The sequence below is a fragment of the Solea solea genome, chromosome 19, assembly GCF_958295425.1.
Source record: "Solea solea chromosome 19, fSolSol10.1, whole genome shotgun sequence".
In the NCBI taxonomy this organism is placed as follows: domain Eukaryota; kingdom Metazoa; phylum Chordata; class Actinopteri; order Pleuronectiformes; family Soleidae; genus Solea; species Solea solea.
Genome location: NC_081152.1, coordinates 11,126,521 through 11,147,456, shown reverse-complemented (window position 1 = coordinate 11,147,456; position 20,936 = coordinate 11,126,521). Strand labels below are relative to the sequence as shown.

The 20,936-nt window shown below is 38.4% G+C and overlaps 1 protein-coding gene across 5 annotated transcripts in view; it reads left to right on the top strand.

Moving 5' to 3' along the window:
* The window catches only part of znf618 (zinc finger protein 618), a 31,299-nt gene that overhangs the window by 5,230 nt on the left and 5,133 nt on the right, over positions 1 to 20,936 (top strand). Inside the window, exons 2-14 of one of the 5 annotated variants that reach the window (XM_058617031.1) lie at positions 4,729 to 5,014; positions 6,443 to 6,520; positions 6,763 to 6,807; positions 12,214 to 12,303; positions 13,251 to 13,331; positions 13,776 to 13,865; positions 14,265 to 14,354; positions 14,519 to 14,608; positions 16,243 to 16,320; positions 17,308 to 17,352; positions 17,907 to 17,984; positions 18,831 to 18,989; positions 19,633 to 20,732. In XM_058617031.1, the coding sequence (XP_058473014.1) occupies positions 4,756 to 5,014; positions 6,443 to 6,520; positions 6,763 to 6,807; positions 12,214 to 12,303; positions 13,251 to 13,331; positions 13,776 to 13,865; positions 14,265 to 14,354; positions 14,519 to 14,608; positions 16,243 to 16,320; positions 17,308 to 17,352; positions 17,907 to 17,984; positions 18,831 to 18,989; positions 19,633 to 20,732 (2,283 nt within the window). In that variant the 5' untranslated portion in view covers positions 4,729 to 4,755. Of the gene's footprint in view, positions 1 to 4,728; positions 5,069 to 6,442; positions 6,521 to 6,762; positions 6,808 to 12,213; positions 12,304 to 13,250; positions 13,332 to 13,775; positions 13,866 to 14,264; positions 14,355 to 14,518; positions 14,609 to 16,242; positions 16,321 to 17,307; positions 17,353 to 17,906; positions 17,985 to 18,830; positions 18,990 to 19,632; positions 20,733 to 20,936 lie in introns of all 5 variants that reach the window. The other 4 variants (XM_058617030.1, XM_058617035.1, XM_058617034.1 and 1 more) reach the window with 4 other exon arrangements.

Here is a 20,936-nt window from a genome sequence, read left to right as displayed (position 1 = left end):
CCCCCACAAAACTTTGGATCATAATTTACATGTTCTGTACGGATTTATTTTAAAATGTTCTTTCTTGAGGAATTCACAAAAAATGGAGGAGAAGAAGAAAACAAATTAAACGACATTTATTTTTGCATCCACCAAATTCTCCCATCACATTGCAACCAATTGCGACATCAACCATAGGAATCTGAACTCGCCTCAAGATTTGTTATTTGACTGGTTCCATGTTGACGTTTTGCAAACTTAAGTTCACAGATGTTATCTGCAACCAGGCTCTTATTGGACAACCAACTGTCATTCACACTTGTGTCCACTTGTGCTTTATCTTTTGATTTATTCTAAGCAGGAACATTATTTACAAAATCAACAGCATGTGCTTTTGAAGAAGACCTGAAACTAGCAGTTGAGACCATTAACTCCTCAGGAAACTGCTTATTGACTTATCAAGTATTCAAGTTGGAAGGAGGCTCATTTCCTCATAGACTTCTTCTCAAATGGAGTTATTTTTGCTTTGCTTTTATTTTTGTAACTGTTCACTATATCCTGATTTCCTGGTTGGCTTCAGGAGGAAACTGGAATACTACATCAATTTTTTAGTGAATCAGTTCAATAAAAGCCGATCAATAGTTTTTTGTGTAATCCTGTGAACTGACAGCACTGCAAACCATTTTTTGGAGATAACTTATTTCTGATTGGTGTCACATCAGCTGATCGTATTCATTCATTCAGCTGATCTTAATGATGAATAATAATAGGAAACAATTTGGAAAAAAAGGCGGGTAGAAGGGTAGAGTCGATATATGCATCCTTGCTTCATTAATTTTTAGAATTTAAACTCACAGAAGCCATTTATTATATTACACATAACAGGACAATGATGACACCCTCCTTTTTGTATTATGCTTGTCTCAGTAGAACATTTTCATTCTAGTGTAAATTCTGCCACAACACTGCCAAATGCCAGCACTGTTGACCTTGAAACTGCTTCCCATAGGCTAAATTTTTAGGATAAAAAAAAAAAGAAGCTTCGTCTGAGAAGTTGGTTGGTTTTTACTGTATTTTTCACTGACTCACTCTTACATTTAGACGGACACACACATTTCACACATCATTTTCAGGAGGAAGAAGATGACTGTGAAAACAGATGTTTATTTTTAAATGACATGAACAGTCAGTGCGAGCTTGTCAGTCTCGACACACTGGGTCCAGTAAAAATGTGAAAAGACCCTCTCAAAATTCCTCTTCTACCCTGAGCAAAAGTTCCCGCAGAGAGACGCCAGCTCAAAGCTTAACCTAAACAAGCGTCGTGATGATTGTGTTTAACAAAGTCACACAAAGTAATGCAGTTACTTTATTATTTCTACATGAGTCATAAAATGTTAAAATGGAAACTTAATTCTCTGGCTGGTGTTATTTATTTTTATGCCCGTCACTTTTGTTTTCTCAGTGTAGTATTATGGTCTTTATACCACTGTTGATACTGCTCACTGCAAAGAGCCTTGTAAGGAACAATGTCTAGAGAAATATTTATAGATACCCACACACAGCAAAGCTTTTGAGCTTTTCTTAAAGGTATGTTCTGTAAAACAAAAGCTTAAATATTTATTAAAGCAGAGATATGCACTCTTGCTTAACTCTTGATCCTTAATACATTAAAATTGCCTCAGCAGCAGCAGCAGCATTTGAGTTAAAGGTCTTAAAAGGGCAATAGCAACAATTTCAACAATTCACTTGTTATGTATGACTGCCCAGTCCTGAAAGTAGAGAATGTAGAAGTGACTGTGGAATTTATGATGTCACAGGGATGTAAAATTTGGCACTGCTTCGTAGATTGTGTAAGTAGGTGTCTTAAGTTTGCTGACCCAAAAGATCTCTGTTTGAAAAATGAGGTTAAAAATCTGGTTCATACATTCTTATTGTAGCAATTCTAAAAGTGTAACAGCATTCATGAATGAATGAAGTGTCACCATTTCAAGGTGTTTCTAGCTTTAGGTCATTATGATGAATCCATCTTTATTATCGACACAGTATATGGACTTTGTGATTTCACTCTCTTCTTCAGCAAAGTGAATGTAGTAATAATAGTAATAGAGGATGCTGTGCTATATTATGAAGTCTCAGTTTGGAATTGAGCTGGTTTATGGGTGGGAGGTGCAATCTTTGAGACTAAAGATCTTGGCTTCATGTTGTAGATGTAAAGACTTGAAAGAATCTGTGATCCAGACTCCTATCATATGTTAGTTGTTATCACAGAGCAGCAGCCGGCCTATTTCTTTACTACATGTAATTCACTCCTCCTGATCAAAAGTATTTTTTTCTTTTAAATCCTGTTAAAATGCTCAATAAGCTTTAATTTCCTTTGCATAAACATGGCTACTCGGGCTGTTTCTGGTCAGTTGCAACATGTTGCATATTTGCAAATGTAAAATTGTTAATCAGTTTTTCTTTCCATATCTCATTATCTATTAATGTCATGGTTTTGTCTACAAACCAAACATATTCAGTTTACTGTCTTACTCACATTTAAATTAGAAAACTTGTTTTTATTAAAAAGAAAGATGTTAACAAGAGCTGGTGTTTAATTTTGTTGTCGATTAATAATTGATCAATGAAGTGATTGTTGTAGCGGTAATGGGAAATCATTGTTATGGGAAAATCAGTAATGCAGAAATGCACTTTGAAATTAGCGAGTCAATATTAAAAAGTTAATCCTCCTTAAAGAACCTACAAATGTGCAATGACCATAATGGAAATAATCAATTCAAAACCCTAAATGTCAGTGTTTGCCAATAAATGGATGGTTTGCATCCATGCTTTGGCCTCAGGGTTGAATCCTACTGGCTTTGCTGACCTTTCCTGAAAGGGCCATCAGTCCGTCAACCTTGGACACCAACAGTGAGGTTCATGGTGATAAGATTTACAGATTCACATAATCTTAATGAAATATGTGCACATGACATGCGGTTTACAGGTGAACATAGAATATTGATGTAGTGTTGTTTCGCTCACGAACGATTTGTTCAAAAGAACGTGTACTGATACATCAAGTGATTCGTTCACTGAGTGTACTGGGCAATATTCAGTGTACCAGTTCACCAGTTCAGTGATTCAGCGGGTTAAACTGTCAGAAAATCTGCCTCAGCATATCCAAGAACAATGCCAGACTGTAGATCAGTTCAAAATACCTACAATTCCAACATTTAGCAAGGAAATATGCTCTATTTTAACAGAGGGGGTTTGGGCTATTTACGAGTGCCGGAGGTACTGTATGAAAGCAAATATGTACCATAATTCAAATTAAAATGGATTAACAGAAATGCTTTTTAATTTTCAGAATATATTTGAGCATTAGCATTATTTGACTCATGAATAAAATTTGTAATAAATCATCCAAACTGCATTTTAATTTTTTTCTTCAAGACTGCTCATTTTATGACACAAACAAAAAGAAAACAAAGAGGACACATGAATTATTCATTTTATTATTAAAAATGCAGCTATATTCTGAAAATGAAAATCCATTTTAATTTGAATTATACAGAATTGCTTACATATTACTGAACTGACACAACCTGTTCAGCTCTGTTTCCGTTCAGTTACTTAGTGACCGAGTCAGACCGGAGTCTGCGCTCCCGTCATGAAGGAACAACTGAACGATTCGGTGAACAAATCTTTTGAGCTAATCTTTTTTGAGCTGATTCGAAAGGTTCAGTACACCAAAATAAAAAACTGTTGTTCCCATCACTATAGTGTTTTTTTATTGTTTAAAGCAAATTATTAGATGCTATTTGAAAATCAACAAAATGCACAATTTGCATAGCTTTAATAATTTGGTATTTTGTGATAGTACAAGTTTGCATGTTCTCTGTGCGTGGGTTTCCTCCCACAATCCAAAAGAAAACATGCAGATTTGGGCATTAGGCAAACTGGACGCTCTAAATTGACCGTAGGCGTGAGTGCGAGAGTCAGAGAAGGGTTGTTTGTCTCTACGTGGCCCTGGTGACATGTCCTGTGTGTAACCCGCCTTTCGCCCTATGTCAACCCCCCGTGCCCTCATATGGAGGATTAAAGTGGTAGAAGATGAATGAATGGATGGATGATCAATGTAAGCTTTTTGGACTAAAAACCAAAAATGTTTTGTCTCAATATTATCTAGTTCAGAGGCCTGTTTACTGAGTGAACAGTGTGTTGGTTTTGTGTCATATCCAAAGAAAGGTGTATGAGTGCTATGAAAAGGACTCCTGTTACTGTATTGGTTCACTATTAATAGAAGACCAGTTTTCCATAATTCCATCAGTCATTCTAGCATAACTCTGTTTTGCTTGGTTGCATTTTAAGTACAGTCTCTTGACAAGGCCTTTTATAGCCCTGTGCTGAAGTGGCAATTTGTGTAATTTGGATATTTCTGAAATTAGAGCATTTGGGTGCCACAAAACTAGTATTTATACCATCAAAGGTCACCCATGAACCTTTCCTCAACGGCTCAGTGTTTTTTTTTTCTGCCCTCAAAATCACTGCGTCACAGGTGTTTACATAGTATTTTGAGCTCATATCTCACAGTATTTAGGAAAGGAAGTTTGTCTCACAATTTTGACTCTTTTTATGGTTTCTTTAATTATCAGATGCTGGTTGTTTTTGGAGTGAGCTCTTGGATACTGCACTGTTTCAACATGAAATATTTGACCATTAGATAAAACATTTTCTTTATCGCTGTTTTGTCTTCTCCTCATACAGACGTACAGGCTCAGAGGAGGCGGAGTCATGAGTGCACAAGAGGCACCCAAACTTGGGAAGGAGCAGGGAGATGGTGGAAGTGCAGCCACAGACGGCCCCTCAACTGCCTTATCCTCAATGACCACAAATACGAGCCCAGCGCCTGTCACAGTCAAGAAAGAGCCTGGCACCTGCGAGACGAGCAACGGGAAAATTGGTGATGTCAACCCTGCTGAGATTTGTGTTGTCATTGGAGGAAATGATGGAGGAGCAAGTGCAGGCGGATCCCGTCGAGCTCCGACCGAGGGTATGTTTGCCCTTGGTACTCCTCCTCCATCGAAGAGCACAGACTCATGCATAGGTGTGTGACTGAATATACATGCATTTGTTGACTGCAGTCGTGCCTGATGTCCGTTGACCCTGGCACTGCTACCTGACTGTCATAACAGGCGGCACCGCTTTTGAAAAATTGACATTTAAAAAGATCAACAGCAGTGTCTCTATCAGTGTCGAGAAACGGCGTCCTGCCACTTTTTTTCCATAGTTTTTTATTCTCTACATATAACATGCCTCCTGTGAAAACAGTTGACTGTTGCTGCTGTTGAATTTTTTAAATCTAATTTTCCAAGCCTGTAAGCACAAATGAAATTTCTTTCTTTTTTTAGTAATTTGAGTGAAGGTTTTTTTTTTTTTCCAGTACACGTAGTATGAATTGAGCCCCACATTCAGCTATTCCGCTTTCCACTCTATTGCCAACCTGAAGCTCTCACATGACGGTGGTAATGATTGTTTTCAGTATTAAAATACCTATTCAGCAAATTCCTTGGTGAAATAATTTGCACGAACACACACACACACACACACACCAATGCACTATGCATGCACTGTGCAAAAGTCTTAGGTCACCATTCAATTTGTTTCAGCAATGCTATAATGACCATACAGTATAATTAGTTCTCAATCACTTTATTGGAAAACATCCAGCATCCAACATCCACACTTTGACATTACTGTAGCAGGATCATGGCTCTTAACTTTAAGTGGAACCTGAATTTAATGTTATTGGATGTACTAATATTAAGTAAAACAATATCTGCTGTGGAAAAGGTCTTTCATTACAATTCAAATTCCAGTGATCAGAGAATTTGACAGACGTTCAAATATCTTGTACGCATAGTGCACCTGTTTGGTTACCATTAGATAAATATATTCTAGTTACTTGCCAGGCGTACCTTATACACTTTTTACTGACTATCGATGCTGTCATGAAATAGTTTAACCCAAAATTCTAATGAACCACAGTTAGGTTGACATTTTTCAATACATAGACTTGGAAATAAAAGCTGGATTTCATGTAACTGTTACTGACCAGTTAAAATTGCGTTGATTATCCCAGATACCATTCTTGGCTCAGGACATTCTCATTTATTGAATCAATTAATCACAGTTGTATAAATTCTTTCCTTTTTTAGGCAACAAAATCTCAGAGGAATTTGAGTTCATTTTAAAGTGAAGGAGAGACCACATTTTATAAAAACATAAATATTGTGTGAAATGTGATACCCGCAGCAAAGGCGATTAGCTGACTGTTTTGGTATTTACTCATAGGGATAAAGATAGGGATAACAATGACAGCAAGATCCTAATGACAAATATGCTACATGTATATTCTCCTGATAATATTGCACTTGCCTCCTTATTTTTTTTATAACACCATTTTTGAATTCTCATGCAGGTTCCTATGTATGTGGGGTGTGTGGGAAGAAGTACAAGTATTACAACTGCTTTCAGACGCACGTCAGGGCACACAGAGGTAAGACAAAAGAAAAGTATTTGCCTCTTTCCTATTGTGTGAGTCATTCAAATCTTGTTGTGACCAGATTATTAGTTAATCAATGCTTTTTGACCTGGGAATTATTTTAATCTAAGTGAGAACATTTTTAACACAAGATTTAAACTTTGAGCTGATGTCAGCACTCCTTTACATAATCTGTAAAAGATTTCTGTTAGGCCAATTTCTAATGACTTTTCTATTTTCCATGTTTTCTTCTATAGAATCAGAGGCTATGGTTGGGGATGGTTTACCCCAGGCTCCCAACAGTGAGTACACTTTTGCACACCCAAGCACAAAAACGTTTATCAGCATGCCAGCACAAGCTGTTTATTTCTCACTTGGGCCATTTAACAGACATAATGCTTTACCAGATATCTTTCAGATTTCCATTCAGAAGACTGGAAACTGCACCGCAGTCTAACTGAATTGAATTTACCTTACCTTAAAAAAAATGTTAATGTACGTGATTGCTGAAAAAAGCTGTATTACATTCAATTGTATGAGACAAAAATATACAGTGCTGTGAAAAAGTATTTGCCCCCTTCCTGATTTCTTATTTCTTTTCATGTTTCTCACACTTAAATGTATCAGATTATCAAACAAATTTAAATATTAGACAAAGATACCCCAAAATGCAGTTTTTAAGTGATGATTTTATTAATTATGGGGGAAAAAATTATCCAAACCTACATGGCCCCATGTGAAAAAGTAATTGCCCCTCCCCCCCCTTGTAAAATCATGAGGTCACTGAGGTTAGTCACATTTTTTAGAAAATTTTACTTGCCACACCCAGGTCTGATTACTGCCAGACCTATTGAATTATGAGACGACTTAAATAGAACCTGTCAGACGAAGTGAAGTCAGCCAAAAGATCCCAAAAAAGGAAGACATCATGCCGCGATAAAGCAATTCAGGAACAAATGAGATACAAAGTAATTGACATCTATCGGTCTGGAAAAGGTTACAAAGACCTTTCTAAAGCTTTGGGACTCTCGTGAACCACGCTGAGGGCCATTATTCACAAATGGAGAAAACATGGAACAGTGGGCAACCTTCCCATGAGTGGCCAGCCGACAAGAGTTACCCCAATAGCATAGCGATGACTCATCTAAGAGGTCACAAGGCCCCCATAAGAAAGAGACTAGACAAAAATGGCCTGCATGGCAGAGTTCCAAGACGAAAAACATCTTGATGATCTCCAAGACTTTTGGGAAAATACTCTGTGGACTGACGAGACAAAAGTTGAACCTTTTGGAAGGTGTGTGTCCCATTACATCTGGTGTAAAAGTAACAGCACTTTTCAGAAAAAGAACATCAAAACAACAGTCAAATATGGTGGTGGAAGTGTGATGGTGTGGGGCTGTTTTGCTGCTTCAGGACCTGGAAGACTTGCTATGATAAATGGAACCATGAATTCTGCTGTCTACCAAAAAATCCTGAAGGAGAATGTGCGGCCATCTGTTCGTGACCTCAGGCTGAAGCGAACTTGGGTGCTGCAGCAGGACAATGATCTGAAGCACGCCAGCAAGTCCACTTCTGAATGGCTAAAGAAAAACAAAATGAAGACTTAAGAGTGGCCTAGTCAAAGTCCTGACCTGAATCCTATTGAGATGCTGTGGCATGACCTTTAAAGCCAGTTCATGCCCGAAAACCCTCTAATGTGGCTGAATTACAACAATTCTGCAAAGATGAGTGGGCCAAAAATCCTCCACAGTGCTGTAAAAGACTCATTGCAAGTTATTGCAAACGCTTGATTGCAGTTGTTGCTGCAAACGGCGGCCCAACCAGTTCTTAGGTTTAGGGGCCATGTAGGTTTTTTTCCCCCTCCCTTAATAATAAAAACCTTCATTTAAAAACCGCATTATGCTTACTTGTGTTGTCTTTGACTAATATTTAAATTTTTTTGATGATCTGAAACAATTAAGTGTGACAAACATGCTAAAAAATAAGAAATCAGGAAGGGGGCAAACACTTTTTCTCACCACTGTGTATACATGTATGTATGTGTGTGTGTATATATGTATGTATGTATATATATATGTGTGTGTATATGTATATGTGCATATATATATATATACATGTATGTATGTATGTATATATATATATGTATGTGTATATATATATATATATATATATATATATATATATATATATATATGTATATGTATGTGTGTGTGTGTTACTGTGAGTCACATGAATCGGGCGTGTGGAAGCCGTGTTTCCGGAGGGCAACATGACAGTGGAAGTTCCTCCGCCTTGAAACCTAAAAAACAAGACTTGAAAGTGAAAGGTTTTTGTTTTTAGTTAGTTTGGTAAAAAAAAGTAGATTTAACTCTGAAAACATTTGCTAATAATAAGACCTCAAATATCATAACATCTAAAAATAAAATATGAAAATTCATAATTTATTCAAAATAATTCAAGAATTTAATTCAAAGTATGTTTACATTTTTTTAAATTTGAAAATGTATTTTTTGAGTTGAGTAGAAAGACTTAAACCTAATCTGCCTCCATACAGAACACTTGTCCATTCACTTGTTGAGGATTACGTAGAGGAGTTTTTAAGATCACTTTATCCTGAGATTAGACCGGGGAGCTGGCAGGAGAATCTCCGTCGTAATTTGCGCTCACATACATAGCCCCTCTAGACAATCTGTGGAGAATGTCCACAGATAGTTGTATGTTGTAAGGTGTGAAGATTGTCTTGAGCTTGTGGTAACTGTAGACCTAAGCACATGCTTCAACAACACATTCTAAAAAATCCCCAAAACAAATAATAATAAAAAAGAAACTTCCGGACAAGGAAACTGTAAGTGCAACACGGCAAACTTGTTTGTGGGTTTTAGGCCTCTGCCCTGCAGCACTACATAAATAATAAATAATTATAGTCTATGTGAATCTGTCATGGTTATGATGACTGATGTGAATGAAGATTGATGGCTGACTGAAGATGTATATCTTCCTCTGGTGCAACATGTAGAGATGGAATCGGGGGGTGGGGTAGACTGACAAAAAAGACTGCACACTCTCTGAGGGCTGTTTGTGTGGAGAGATATTATCTCTGGCTATGGGATGTGAAGCTGTGAAAGTTGTCGGAAAACAGTGTTTTGCGTATTCCACTTTATCCAGTCTGTCCCTGACAGGGGAGCTAACTCACGGTAACGGCTGTCTGCAGATATCAGGCTGATGTCTTGTCAACGCAGATGATTAAGTGAGCAGACTTTCAGCTTCTGTTCTGCCTGTGCTCAAAGTGATAATTACTGTTGATACCTGTAGTTGGTTAAGCATCTGCTACTGACACATTCCCAGGATAAATTCTTAGAAAACACGTCATGCAACTTTGGTAGTTGTCTGATGTCACACAATCATTAATTCAAATCCAAATGCATTGATTGTGAAAGTACATTCTTGGTGTATGTGACTGAAGGTTTCATGTTCCTACTTTGCACATTGGACTGTAATTGACTTCCACATTATTTGTGGTATCACAAACTAAAGCACCTATGTTTGCATTTAACATTTTGAGACTTGCACCATAGCAGATGACTCACATACAGCATTCTATACAACACATTTCAAATATCCAACAGCAGTGTCAATCCATAAAAAATGCATTTTTGAGTGGAGAAAGAGGAGCTTTAAACTGAGCCAGGTTCTGTTTTTGACCATACACACAATGGTGACACATTGGACCTTATTAATCTGTTAACACCTCCTCATCAATACATTAAATGGCAGCCTCCAAGTATGTGGCATCAGCCGCCAGGGCCTGTGTTCATTAGACATCTTAAAATCACTCCCAGAAATCGCTGTGAAAGTTTGATTAAGACTAAAAATACGCTTCACAGTACTTGAGTTATTTATAAAGATTCCTACAGCACTCGTAACAAATCATTACTTGAATGTGCATGTCGCTTCAATGCAGCGGCAAAAACATGGCGATAAATAGAGAATACTCATCCTCAATGCAGACAGAACAACAATACGCTGTTTTTCTTTTAGCTGTATGAGGAAGTCAAACACAGTTAAACCAAAAGGCCTGTGACAGTGTTAATAAGTAGGGCAGTTTCACTGCTTGGCAAAAGAAAATGCTGAAAGATTAAATTCTTCAGAGGATGGAACATGCTGTAAAGCATTTTTGGTTGATGTCACATATTTTGAGCTTATATTTGACTATGACTGGCATGCCAATTTACTGTATGCATGTATTTTTAAACATAATTTGCCACTACGAGCAGCCCAAGGAGTCTCGGGAAGAACATGGCAGCAAGTAAAGATAAAAGAGGCTGAGGCAAATTATGACCTGTTTTTGATTCATTTGATAAATTACCCTGTGTATCGTCAGATGTATTACGTTATAGGAAACAGCGGGTGTTAAGATCTTGACTGCATGAGACCACAATGGTCTGTAATGATTGTTTACTGTATTACCAATTATTTCTAAAAAATAAAAATGTGGCCTGCCAAAGTGATCATGAGCCCTGATTGTCCAGGTAATTTGGTTTGTCAAATATTTTTCTTTGAAGAAGTGTAGGTATGGAACAATTCTGGCTGAAATGTTGTGGAGGTGTGCTCGGTGTTGGAAGAGATTATTTTGGGAGTGTGGCAAGAACAAGCTCCATGTAATTCTGACCAAGTAGGCGTTAAGACCATAAACAGCTCTATAATTTAAAAAAGTTGCAGGGGGGTGTGGGGGTGGGTGTTTGGCTTCAGGTAACAGCTAAACCACGAAGTCACCAAAACACCCTGCAGAGGTTTATTCTACTATCTGACAGGAATTATATTGTCTAAATTATAATCTATAATCAGTTGTAATGATTGCGAGGTAACACAGCAGTAATTGTCAATTTGTGTGTTTTTTTAAAAATTACAAAATGGAGGTACCACTTATTGCCCTAACGTAGATTAGTGGCATTTTGGATGCAGAGGTGTTTGGCATCTGTCTCACCAGACATTAATCCAGCCAGACAGACCTATATATTTCTAAACTTTGATTCTATGTATATATTACAAAATCATCTAAAATCCTCCTCAGGGATCCATTTTCCTGAGTCTTGTTTTTCTTTTTTCATTTATGTCCTGTGTGTCTGTTCTTCAAAGGCAAAACAAATATGCCATCTCTGCCCCTTCACACAACTTGGCACCAGAAACATCATCATTAACTAACCAATTTAATATTGCGATAAATGAAGAGTGCAAAAAGTGATACATTTTCTTAAAAACTGCGAAATGACCAATGACTCGGATTCTGATATTTTATACCACATAGTCACTTAGATTTCACAAGAAAATATGCAGTTCAAGTTTGAGCCTATCACATTTCTAGATGTACCAGTCAATACTACCCAGATTCAAAATTTGTCATTTTTGACAATTACTTCTTCTTTCTGGATTTTTTTTTTCCAGGAATCCTTTGATTGTCAGTACAAATTTCAACCCAAGCAGGTGAAGACAAAGTAATGAGGTTTAGAAAACACATAGAAAACTACATTTATAAGATGCTTTTAGTGGAAATTCAGGATTTCTCAAGGTCCCTTGAGTTTAAGTTACCTTTTATTATTGTCATAAAATGACTGCACTGTTTATCATTGCTTGTAATACCCATTGCCTGCCTGCATATATTAGTCATGCTTATAAATGCTGCCTGTGTCTCTTTGTCTGTTAATCTCCAGGTAGCTTCCGTTACTCCTGTGACATCTGTGGTAAGAAGTACAAGTATTACAGCTGCTTCCAGGAGCACCGTGACCTGCATGCAGTTGATGGTAATCTTGAATTTTGGATAGTATTTTTCTTCTGTGAAACTCTTTAAGACAGAAAGTTGAAGCCATTCATTGGAAAACTTCACATTCTTTGACAGTGTTCTCTCCCAGTAAAAGCTGAATGGCATGGTAAAGAGAGTAGACCAAAGGAAAAAATGGGGCCTCTTTACTGAAAAATTGAAGCAGTAGCCTGTTGCCGACAACAGTCTCAAGCAGGGATGCAAAATATTGGCTTTAAAATGTATTATCGAATATACAGTAGGCAGACTAATGACTAAAATAGTAGGCTGAATAGGCTGCTACCTCCCTGACATCTATGCTGGTGCCCACTCCAACTATTATTTTCTTTGTTATGTTATTTTGCACAGTCTTTATCTGCTACAACACGAATACATAAATATTCATTAATTTCACCACAAAAGAGACTAAATGACCTGTGCAGTTGAGCACAGGGAAAAACATATTTATATCAGTGTTGGTATCAGTTATTCTGCATATCGGATATTGGCAGAAAGTCCAATATCGTGCATCTATAATCTCATATGGAGTCCATAAGAAGGTAGAGAAAGTTTAAATATCTAAATCAACTCAGCCATTTTCCACACTGAACAAAAGTTAAACAGATGCACATGCGCTTTGGTAACCTGAACATGTATTAAAATGAAGGGTTAACTTAACCTTGTCATACTTTGTGCACAGAAGGGCAGGGACATTATGTTATTTGAGCTTGAATACACATTGTTTCTTTTTGAAACCACCTTGAAAAGAGTTGGTAAAATGCAGCAGAGTGTGTGTGTGAACCCAATGTCGTTTGACAAAGTAGCTCGATGAAATTCGAACGTGTGAATATGATCTATACAAAAAAAGAAGCTGAATTCATGTTTTATGACGAGCCTCAGTATTCACTAAGAAACAAAATATCCTCTTTGTTTCTTGTCCATCTCTCTCAGATCCTTATGAACAGGTAGTGTTACCTGTGGATGGCCTTAAAGAGGAGGAGCCAGTTGAACCCTATCAGAAAATTGGACCAAGTAAGATCGTTTGTTTTTAAAGTTAGTTTCATTTTATAGGAAATGAAGGCACAAGGTGACTGGAAAATTGATGAAGACAGTCACAGATCAAAGCAATATTACAAAACTCTCTTTAAATATGGTTGTGTCAGAAGGAATTGGGATGACTTGCCTCTGTACTGCATTATCTGAAGGCCGTTTGATATTTGTTTCAGGTAATATTTTGCTTATTATTTAGATATCAAAATCTGAAATTTGATTTGAAACACATGTTTACTTGTCTTTGAAACTCACATTACACAGCTTGAGTCCACCTGTGTCCAGTTGAGTTCATTTGACATGGTTTGTAATGAAAGCCTTATGTCATGGAGATGATCCATATTCAAAAAAAATAACACCAAGCATATGAGCTAACTCCACACTGGAAAGGTTTCAGAACATGAGTCCAAAAGTCCTCCTTCGCAGGGGAAAAAGCTCTCGCCCACCTCAGCAGAGATCGTGGGTTCATTCGACGGCAGCGGGTGTCCCTTCAAACACAATTGGCAGTGTTCGCAGGTGGGAAGCCTGCACTTGTCACTGCACTAATGACCTACTGATTTGGGGGATAATATGAACCTCCACACACAATACAGGGAGCCCTGTGTTTTTTTTTTTATCTTCCGTAATATTTTGGGATTAAAGATAAATGTACAAATTTGAGTTGGGACTTTTCACTTCAGTAAATATACAATCAGAATCACCAGCACCTTCCTTCCTTCTTTCCTTCCATAATGTTAGGACTTCCTTTTTTTTCTGCTTCTCCTTAATGACACAAGGCATGAATAACCAAACAATTCCCTCGCCTTTTTTCAATGAACGCAACTAATCACACAAATTGGCTGTTGCATCATGAAAGATCAGCAGCACACGTATAAATGAAAACAAAGCCCTGTGTGTGTGTTTTCTCGTCTCCAGAAACTGGGAGCTATGTTTGCGAGTTCTGTGGGAAGCAGTACAAGTACTTCAACCCCTACCAGGAGCACGTTGCTCTTCACACACCAATGGGTGAGCCCATTTTTAGTCCACCTCCTTGTTGTAGTCATTGTGTTTGTTTGTATTATCATGACTTGTGATAAATATATGTTAAGGAAGTGCACTTATCTTGTATTTTATTTCTAAATGTTTACAATGTTGGGTAATTGAACTACAATGGAAATCTCTTGGCACAGGCTCCTTTGATATGAAGGCATCACGGGTACAGGAGTGTGGAAGTATGGATATGAGTAAATTTGGCCACAGCCAAGCTGCTAAGATAAAAAGTAAGTTTCTTTTTTTTGTATTGTTCAGTTAGTTTTGATTATGTAAAGATGACTGGTGACACTGATTGTGTATACAAGGAAACCAAGAACAAGAACAATATTTACACACACATCAAGTACATTAGATTTGCCAGCAGTGATGTAGATCTTGCTTTGAAAGTGGCCACAGGTGTTGACTTAACAAATTGTAATTCTGTTGTAAATTAGTAAATTGTGCAGAGACTGATGCTGATAAAATGGAAAAAAACAAAACCAGACAGCCTCTCTGTGAACAGTTGGAGTAATGGTTTTGTACAAACCTGCATTGTGACTCTTGTCGCCATCATGTGCACACTTGTGGTCATGAAATTGGAAAAGCCGGATTTGAGGGCCGTCCCAATAAAATCACAGTCCTGCTGTCAGAGTGCATCAGAAATGGACACACATACCATACTATAGCTCAAGTGTGTTATGCTACACTGAACTAATGGAACAAGGATATAAGTTTGACTCTTAAGCGGTGTTTCCACTGAGTAGAACAGTTTGGTTCGGTACAGTGCGGTACATATTTTATCCATTTCCATTAGGAATAGTACTGAAATAACCATCCCTAATAACTATTCCGTTCATTGGCACCCTTCCCTAAAGGTAAAGTAATATGGTACGGTCAGAGTGGAGCAAGTGCCATAAACAACCACAGACCAAGCAGGGAAAAAAGAACTGCTTGATGTCTCCCATTATTGTCCGTTGTGTCGATGTCTGTCGTGTTGCGCTCAATGTTGTCGTTCATTGACGTTGCACCAGTTTCGACGTCACACTACACGGCTATCGGACACAGCTCACACCCCGCCTTCCAAATAAAGGTACTGTTCTCATTCAAAATGCAAGCCTGACCCTAGGGCTTTACCATTCCAAACTGTACCAAACCGAGCCATACCATGACATAAACACAGCATAGAGACTGGATCACTTAGTCCTTGCCACTGAATTTTCTTCCAGACATTATTAACCTCTGGTGAATAGTTACTAGTTTTTTCCTTGTTATTTTTTATTGCCTCTCATGCTGTTAAACACATTAAATCTTTTTTCTTTTTGAGCTGTTTTGTTACTATAGATAAATGAAAATGAAGGGAATACTTTAAATAACTAACATCTGTCATAATTATTTCAATTTTAGCCTTGTATATGAGCACATTATTTGTAGTGTGTTGTTTACAATGCAGACAGTTTGAAATAAATTTGTTTCTTTGCTTCACCAAAACCTTTTCTCCAGCTGTCATAAATCATTGATTTCTCTCCCAATTGGTTCTGTATTTGTGGCAAATGAGTCCTCCCAATCTTTCTGCTGAGAAGCACTCTGTTATAAAGAACTATTTAAAGCACCACACACTCACATCTTAGAAGTGGGTCAATAAGATGGATTGAAGAAGAGGAATTAAACCAGTATTTAAATGTAATACAAACATTTGGATCCTTTGTCAGGGCTGTTAGCGTGATTGATTTTCATGCTAAACTAAAATTAAGTTTAAATTGCATGTCATTGACTTGGCTCCATTTTTAACTGATGATTTGTTAATAATTTGAATTAGAAAAAAATGTATGCACATGATTTAGCACGGTCATGTCCCTCATTGTTTCTTTGCTTTCACCAACAGACAGTCCTTTCAGGCGGAAACTGGAGAGTGCAATTCAGTCAAGTCTGGTTGACACAAATAGCTCGCAGAATTCAAGCGGTGAGCTCTGAATCACGTATTGTACATGGATGTGACACTGTGTGTGTGTGTGGAAATGTATTATTTCTGCTCAAGTGTCAAAAAATATTTTCAGTTTTGCCACAGTGCTGGTAAATGTGAACGCCAGTACAGATAGAAACACTATTTCTGGTGTCAAGGATGTAAAGAAGTTTGTATGTCTGGTTTGTTACTTTAGAAAACTCTTTTTGTCATTATTCTACCAGCTCAAATGTAACAATTTTTCCTTAGTATCTGCATTTTTAACTGACTGCTGAAAGCTGATGGATTCTCTTTTCTCAGTGTTTTTCCATGGATAAATTACATACTGAGAATCTACTCTCACAGGCAAATGTACACAGATGGTTGTCAAACTCCACTGTTACTGGATACTCCTTTTTACTTTTGCCATTCTCCAATTCCTAAAGTGATCACCCACCTAGCAGCCATTTTGCTTCTGCAAATAACAACAATATTTGGGAACACTACAGTCTTGGTCTGTGGTCTAAACTTAAAAAAAATAATTGTTATCTTGTTCACAGTTGATGTTGAGGCACTGTTGTGTGCTGTTTAGGAGGTGGCGTAAATATAAATCAACCAAAAACTGGTGTGGTCTTAGTGTTTTAATCACTGTGTGTATGCTACAGTACATGTGATGACTTGTTAGGGTTTTACATCTTTGATAAAGGCTCAGTAATTCTGCCTCATGTGCATGTTTGCATGGAGTTTAAGGAACAAAGTTGTTTGCTTAGGGTAAGATTTCACTCACTGTGTGCCAGTAATGCACACGGTGTTTCACGTTGCTAACGCTTTTATTGAAAGCAATTATACTAAAGGTGACAGTATGGCTTTGCCCAAATCACAGGGATACAGAGCAATATACGAGTAATTAAATAACACAGCAATGCAGTATAAAAAGCAGTAGAGAATCGTTCACTGTTACATTACACTTTTTTTTTTTTTTTTATTTCCCTTCCTCCTCATTCACAGGAACTCCGAGCCCTCTGGTGGCTGGCTCCTTCCCTACAACCCAGAGTAAGTCCAACCCCACCTTCCTGCTCAAAAAACACATAATGTACTGTATGCATGCAGCACTCCTTCTCATATCACCTTTTTTTTCTGGTATGCTTCATTTTTTTTTTTTGTTAAACTGGCTGTGTTTGGTGCGTTTGGGTCTTTAATCTACAATGATTATACATATTTTACATAATAATCTTTATGATCAGGTTGGATATGATCAGTCTTATTGTACATCAGTCATGCTTTTTTTTTTTTTTTTCTTTCGGTGTGAAGCAGACAGCAAATAGGTGGTAGGTGATATGCAACAGAGGATTGTGGAACACAAAATGCAAAATCCAGTCCAAAACAAGTTACACATTACAACACAATTTCTCGAAATGCTACTGCAAATTGAGCCAACTTGGGCTCCAAACCAAATCACCTTGGTAGAGCTGACTTTCAGGGCTGCTCCATTTGGCAGAGATCCAGTATAGATCAGAGATATAAAAAAACAAAACAGGCTGCACAGTATTTTTTACTTTTTTCTCCGACAAAGAGTCAACACTCTTCTGGACCTTGTGATTTTTTAGAACCCTACACTTGTGGTGCCTGTGGCATCCAGTTCCAGTTCTACAACAACCTGCTGGAGCACATGCAGTCCCATGCTGGTGAGTCCACGACTACAGATGCATGTTGCGCTCGACAGGGAGACAAATGCAGAACGCAAACACACCCTCCGCTGCTGCAGTGCATGTGAAAGTCATTACGATTACGCATAATCCGTTTATTGTTTGAGGTTTAGGCATTGAATTGTTGAGCAAAATACAACACTTGTATAGTTGCAATAATGAGTTATGAGGGTTGTTGCAGATCTGGATCTGAGGCTGCAGGATGCAGTTTCTTTTTTTATTAAAAAAAAAAAACCTTTTGTGCATCACAAAATAAACGACATGCACCTTGTCTTCTTTATTATCTCACTGATTAAGTAATCAATTAGTTTATAAACTGTAAAAAGTAACGACTATGTCCAATGGCAAGCACCCACAACTGAAAGTCATGACAAAATGATTAGGTTAATTAATGTATGACAACTTCAATATCAAGCAAGCATTTGAGAAGCTTTAACTACTTGATTTTTTACTAGTGTTCTTTTGGAATTGTCTTTATACTGGATACATTATCATATAATAACTGCATAGTATAATCGATTTAAATTATTCTTTTTATACTTAATGTATGATGACCCAAGATAGATTTGTTGCTGATTTAAAACCAATTTTTCAACAAATTTGCACTGCTGTTTTTAATGTATAGTTTGATTGATCACTTGCTGAGGGAGTACAAATACTCAGTTATTCTCATTTCTTTTTCTATCCCCTTTTTAATTTTGTGTCACGATATGATTATTTGCATTTCTCTCCACTGGAAACTGTTTGACACACACACAGTTTGTCCATGAAATTAGCACAATATCATCACCTGTGCCCGATCTTCCATGTCTGTGTCCCCCTCAGCTGATAATGAGAACCACACCAAAGGGGAGTCTCCCAAAACCTCTGCAGCCACAGGTCCTCAGGAGCAGCTGTGGAGAGGTCCTCAGGCTCAGGCCCATTCCTCAGTGAAACTACAAATCCAGCCTCAAAGTATCTCCCAGAGAAACCACACGCTCAGTCGTAAGTACTGCCATCAACCATTTTCATTGCAGCCTGTTGGTTATTGTGTATATATATGGATTTATTAAAAGTGTACAGCCCTTGACTCTTGAACACTTTGCGTCAGGGTGGTTAACAGGCGTGCCATATAACTGTAATATCCCTGTTTAAAATAGCAGCAGGAACATTTGTTTCATGCCTCACCCGTCTTCTCTCACTACGTGTCCTTTTTTGCTACTGTATCAGTCAAATAAATGTTTTCCAATTTCAGTTTTTATAACATTCTCTGTGGGCTTTGCTAGTTTATTGAACACATGTGTCACAATTACCTTCCTGATGTGATGCCTGTAACTACTTCTTTGGCAAGGTGTTTGATAGCAAATGGTAGAAATAACGACGACGATTATGCTGATTTGAACAAATCCTTACCTTTGTTAGTGCCATATATGGTTTGCAAATGTCTCCAATTTTGCTCACACAAATATGATTCTGCTCTCTATTTTACCCAAGTTTAAAGTGAATCCATTATGTGTACCATTCTCTGATTGTGTATTTTTTTGCATATTTCCTGTCAATATTTCAAATTAAAAAAAATAGCATCGCTAATTATATTTTCTGATTTGCTCTGCTTTCATATTCATCTGTCTGCTGTTTGCACGGGCAGAAAATAATGGGCTGCCTGAGAAGGAGCGACAGCAGGTGGCTGAGCGCCTCTTACGGGTAATGTGTTCAGATCTGAGCATGCTAAATGTGCTCAACAGCAAGGACTTCCTCAAGTTGGCACAAACCCTGGTGGATACCGGTGCTCGTCATGGTGCCTACTCCACCCGTGATGCTCTTGGCAACATGAGTGCCTTGGCACTGCGCCAGCTGCCCCGCATGTACAACCAAGTGAAAGTCAAGGTCACATGTGCTCTTGGCTCTAATTCCTCACTTGGCATCGCTGTCACCTGTCACTCGCAGATGATTGGACCAGATGCTTGCTATGTTCTCACAGCGTACCAGGTGGAAGGGTCGAGACTGAAGCGCTATGTGCTTGGAGTAAGGGAGGCTGAGCTGAGGGAAGGCCCTGAGCAGGTTCACCACTGGGTACAGAATGTGCTATCGGAGTTTGTGATGTCAGACATTCGCACTGTGTATGTCTCAGAGCCCAGGGTGTGGTCAGCAGGATTTGCAGGGTCACCTCTGGGTAGCGGTGGACGGGGGAGGATATGCCTACGCTGCGCCGGGTGTTCACTTGGCGCAGTTGTCCAGGCCGTTCTTGGGAAGCGCAGTCTCCAGGCTCGAGGTCTTCATGAGTTGGCCGAGCTTCTCGCAACGTGCAGAGATATTGCCTCCTCCACCACACTGGCTCTCCGCGAGGATCTGTTTACCAACACATCCTCAAGCTCTTCTGATGAAGGTTCACAGGGCGGTCCCACTCAGTGCCCCTCTCCGCCTTGCTGGGATCGCATGGCCGAAGCTCTTCTTCAGGTCCATGCCCACTTTGAACAGATCTGTGAGGCTTACGGACGCAGCAAGGCCACAGCACCAGTACTCCAAGGTCTCAACAAGCATCTGCTAGGCACACTGGCTTCTCTGTTGGCCCCTTTGCGCCTGGCAGCTCTGGAGTTGAGCAGCCAGAGGAGACCAACCTTACAGCAGGTTCTGCCCGTGTACCTACGCTTGGAGAAGTTTTTCACATCCAAAGCAGGAGAGGCTGGAACTGGCACCGCTAGTAAGCTCTGCCACTACTTCCTAGAGGCACTTAAAGAAAACTTCAAGGTATTGAATTTGTATCACTTCCTTCCAAACATTGGCATTTTGCTGTTAAGGTGTGATTATGCATTAGTAGGACTGCTTCTTGTTCTAATACAATGCCAGAAACGTAGTCCTGCAGTCGCAGTAATAACTTTTTTCCTCAGTACCAAATATCGAATCTTAATTCTGCACTTTAATTTAAAACATTTTCTTAAAAGTGATGTGCAG